The sequence below is a fragment of the Magnolia sinica genome, chromosome 3, assembly GCF_029962835.1.
Source record: "Magnolia sinica isolate HGM2019 chromosome 3, MsV1, whole genome shotgun sequence".
NCBI classification, from domain to species: Eukaryota; Viridiplantae; Streptophyta; class Magnoliopsida; order Magnoliales; family Magnoliaceae; genus Magnolia; species Magnolia sinica.
The window spans coordinates 122,832,191-122,837,105 of NC_080575.1; the positions used below are offsets into that span (position 1 = coordinate 122,832,191).

General features: G+C 43.9%; 1 protein-coding gene across 1 annotated transcript; it reads left to right on the top strand.

The window, feature by feature from the left end:
• The first annotated feature begins 2,888 nt into the window (after positions 1-2,888).
• Positions 2,889-4,688, top strand: LOC131239145 (uncharacterized). Its single transcript, XM_058236702.1, has one exon. The coding sequence runs from the start codon at positions 2,889-2,891 to the stop codon at positions 4,686-4,688; it is 1,800 nt and encodes a 599-aa protein (XP_058092685.1).
• Positions 4,689-4,915: the final 227 nt, after the last annotated feature.

Genomic DNA, 4,915 nt, shown 5'->3' on the forward strand with positions numbered 1-4,915 from the left:
TCACAGACAAAACGAGTGGACCAAGTTGTATTGATGATGTAGAGCGGGTCATAGACACTTTCATGGTAAAGATGGACCAGAGAAGGCCCGATTGAAGGCGGAAATAATCAGGACAGTTAGAACCTTAAATCAGTCGTATCTCTCAAAATGGGATGATTTTTTTGACATATTATATATGATTTTGGGGTGGGAGAAGCTACTTAAGCCAACCAACCCTGCTATACTGGTTGCCCACGCTAGATTTTCAAGATTCCATCAAATTGATGGTCAAAAATCTCATTTAATTTCGCTTTTACAATAAATATAAGTTTTAATTCAAGTGTAACTCCTGATGCTTTGAGTTGCATAGCATGTAAAGGGCTAAGAAAAGTTAAGAGGAATAAAATGGTTGGGTCAAACTGGACACTTACTATTTTTACCCAAAAACTATGATGTCTAATATAAATAGAGGCCATCTATAAATAGTTTATTATTTATAATTAGTCATGTTTTTTGGGTGTTTTAGTTGGAGTTTTAAGTCTAAAATTATTTTATGCTTTCGAGGAAGCTCAGTGAGGAGTTCAAGAGTTCCATGGATTTGGAGTAGTTATTCTATGTAGAAGACGGTGATTGGCTTCATCACATCCTTCCCTACGTCAATTGTCCATTGCCGAAAAGTCATTTGGGCCTTGCTTAATATGGCTGGCAATGGGCCAGGCCAGGGTGGCTGTGGTTGGCCTTGGCCCAGCCCCACTCAGGCTGAAAAGGCCCTGGGGACAGAAGGTTTGAAACAAGTACAATTAAAAAAATTTTCTTAGGAGATCTACTCAAGTCCAGTTATATGACACTTTGAACGAGGAGTGTCTTTAAACTGGGGAATGCGAGCCCCTCGCAAGTGTATCATTGAAACATGACCTGCATCCAGTGTGTCTTTGAATTATCCATGTTCATCGAATTGGAACTCCTGACAAATGTTTTTAAACCATCCATTCTCTTTAAATAACAGTCGCCCACTTGATAATTGGACCGGCCAAGAGACCAAGCCAAACCATTCATTGGTCCAAGCTCGGCACAACCTGGACACTAGGCCTAGGTTTCATGCCTGAGGTTAGCCCTTAGTCCCTGTTTAGGGGATCGGCTCTGGCCCGCTCCACCCAATCCCAGCCCAGGTCACACTCCATATTAGGAAGGCCAAATAGGCTGGTGAATGGGCCCTTAGCTAGCAGCGTGCAACGGACTTAGGATTTACCCATGTGGGCGCTTCTCTCTTTTGGAGCCCTCTCTTGATCACGGCTGCAAGATGAGGAAACATGAGCTTGCAATTGCTGTACAGTGGAAAATGGTGCAGTCCGGGCTGTGCGGGAGCATTTACATGTCCAGCCCATGATCCTAGAGACCTTCTTAGTAAATGTCCAATCAAGCCCATGAGATAATGAATATGGGTCGGCCTGTCGAGCCAGCCAGTGAAACTCGGCCCAGTCCTTGGTTTCCTTACTTCAATGGTTTACTAGCAGTGGGATGGACGACCTACCACGGAAAATCAAAGCTAAAACCGTTTGTTTGCTTGGTACACATGAGCTGCCACATTCTTACACCAGCCGCTGTATGGAACTGGAGATATTTCCACTACAATAAGTGATCCGAAACGTTGAGGTGGTGGGAATCACTGATGATAGTCCATTGGCTAAACTTCCCCTTGATTGGAGGATCATTCCTTTACTTGCTTAAATGGGAAGCTTTGCTGTATTTCCTTTTAATCTTTTTGTTAGCTGCATATACATGAGTGTTAACTTTTCCATCAATTGATAGTGGGGCCCATAACATCAATGGTTTAAATCACTAAACAAATGGGCCTGGTGGTACTAACTACAAATACATGTGATTTTTAAACAAAATAGAAAAAGCTCCTTCTACAAAGGTTGCGGATGGGTCCACCGTGAAAGTTACAAGTGCCGGTTTGACTAGTGACCCCAAACACCAGCCAGCTGCTAGCTGGTGTCAAAGCTCTGTGGGCTCTACCATGATTCATGGCGTACATCCATTTTCGAGCTTATTTAGGGCATGAACCCAAAAATGAGGCGGATCCAAACATACATGGTGGGCATCACTCTCCTCACTGTTTTCTGTGGTGGGGTCCAATCGAACTTTGGATCTGACTCATTCTTTGGATCATGCCCTAATATGATCTCTCCAAATAGATGGACGGTGTAGATACAAAACATACATCATGGTGGAGCCCACAGAACTTGGCGACGTCACTTCATAGGCATCCAGCGTATCATACAGTTCCTCGTGAATAAAAACCTTTTGAAGTGGGAACAGGGAATTGCCTGTGCCTCTTCCTGTCGCTGGAAGGTATGTGGGTCCCACAGATATTCCCATGACAAATCCACTCCGTCCGTCAGTTTATAAAGATAAAAATAGAATAGAACTAAATAAATTAGGAATATCCAAAACTCTTGTGGGCCACACAACACAAACCTTCATGAAGCCGAACGTGATGCTTATATGCCATCAAAACCGTTCATAGAGTTATAACCACTCAGATAAACTGTAATAATAGATATAATCCTGTTACGAAACTTCTGTGGTCCGCACAAAGTTTTCAATGGTAGACATTCAATTGCCTCTGTTTCGTCTGGTATGGCCCACCTGAGTGTTGAATCTGCTCATTTTTAGTTCCTCTGCTATTACGGTCTTGATAAGCTGATGGACGGACTGGATTTGTCACGTACATCTATGTGGGCCCCACATAGCTTCCGACCTCAGGAACTTACCGTGGCCACTTCAGAGGCAATTTGCGTCCGCGAAACCCTCCAGCTTCTCAATGACTCGGAAGTTGGAAAAGACGCAGAAAACCTCTCCTATTTTCAAAACGCACTATTTCCCGCCATCAAAACCCTATTAAAATGAGGAGAAAACGCAAACCATTCCAATCCCAATCCGAAGACTCCTACCCTTTTCAAACTCGATCCAAACGACTACGACACCACCACTGCCAAGGTCTGGTGGCTAATTCTTCTGCACGCTCCGCGCACGATAGCATTGCATCTAATTCAAAGAGGAACGTGCCCATCATGCGCCGAAAACGTAATGTCATTTCTCAAAAGCTCAATCTCCTCAAACGCAATCTCAAACCCATCCCTTTCGTCCCTGCCAAAACCCTAGACTTTCCCAAGTACGAATTTCTCTTCAGGTGCTTAGGGTTATGGGATTTCGCTCACCTCGATCTCGATCCCGACATCCGACTCGACCTCCTAACCGTCCTGATCGCCAATTACAACCCTGGGGCGCGCAGCATTTTCGTCAACGGCGTCAAAATCAGGATCGGTCCGGCAGAAATGGCCCAGGCGATGAGGATCCCCGCCAAAAAGAAGCGCAGCATCGACAAGACAGATTTCCCCGATTTCGATGAAGAATCCCTTTCCGTCCTCTCTGATTTCCTGTCCAATTACGTTCTTTTGCATGAAGATGCGTGGATAATGCCGGATGAGGTCTTGAAATCGATCAGGGCCATCAAAGAAGGGCAGCCGCAGATGGTCAATTGGGCCGTATTGATCTGGTTTATGGTGGAGAAGGAGCTTTCGCGGGGGAAGGAATTGGAGTACTGCTACTACGCTTCGCATCTGCAATGCTTGATGAAATGTCAGAAGCCGGAGCTCTTTGCAGGAGATCCGGTTGAAGAAGTCTTTGTTCAAGAAGACGACAAAAACAAAGGGCTGATGAGTAAAGAGGATTTTCAAGGACAGGATTTGGAGCAGAATGCAGTAATGTTGAAGGATGTAGGCAAGCAGGCCAGAGAGGAGTGCATTTCTGATTTCCAACAATGCAAGGAAGTGCGTGGACATCAGTTGCAGTATTGTGATCTAGATGGCACTGTGAGTTCGGAGTTCCAACATGTTGTGAAAGATGAAGTGGACGAAAGGCATGGCCTGGCATTGAATTTAGGGATGCTGAGTTTGGGTGGTGATCTTATTCAAGATACCAAGACTGGGAATGCGTCTAATGGAATGCCGGTTGGCCTTCTTGGTCCTCCTGATCAGTTACTATCTATGAAGGCCTCTATGCAAAAGGTTGCTGTCATAAATCCTGGCAGGCCAGCTATGTTTGGTAATGCTTACAATCATGAGATTGATGGGAAACATGATAGAGATGATGTTCAGCATCTCCGTCATGAGGATTGCCAGGTGATGATGAGGAATCATGTTGTTTCCCGGGACCACATGCCGAATTGCTTTGACTTATTTATGGATCAAGCAGACAGCTTGATGTATAAAGCTAGGATGATGTATGCCAAGAAAGAGCAGGAATGTATGCGGGTCCAGTCAAGCATGGAATTCTTGACTCGAGAGCTGCAGCAACGTGAAAAGTACATTTATACATTGCATTCGACCATGCGTGAAGAACAAAATGCAAAGGAAATGGTGATCTATCGGCTTGAGCATGAGCTCTGTGTGATGACCCAGCTATTAAATAGTTATAAGAAAGCATTGAAGGAAACCCGCCATGAGTTTGCAGAGTATAGAGAACGTTTTCAGCTTCCGGCTGAACCACTTTACAAGGATGCTGGTCCTGGCGGCTTGGTACTCAGTACCAAGGATTTAGAAAAGCTGTGTTTAGAGACTGAGGAAAAGGAGAGGAGTATGCTTTCTCTCTGGAAAGTTAAGATCAAGGATCCTATACAGTATTGGTTTAATTTGTCTGAATGACATCGTAATGTGGTTGATTCGTATGATAAGAGGTTAGCAGTGGTTGATGAAGAAATCCAAATCTTGAAAAGAACTCCTAAGACATGAGATTTTGCAAAAACTTTTTGAGTCTTAATGGTATTTAGGACTAACATATTATCGTTTTATCGTGATTAGGATTGTAAAGTCTTAATGTTTTGAACAGACTTTTTTTTATTTTCTCTGATTCTGATACAAATGAAATCTCG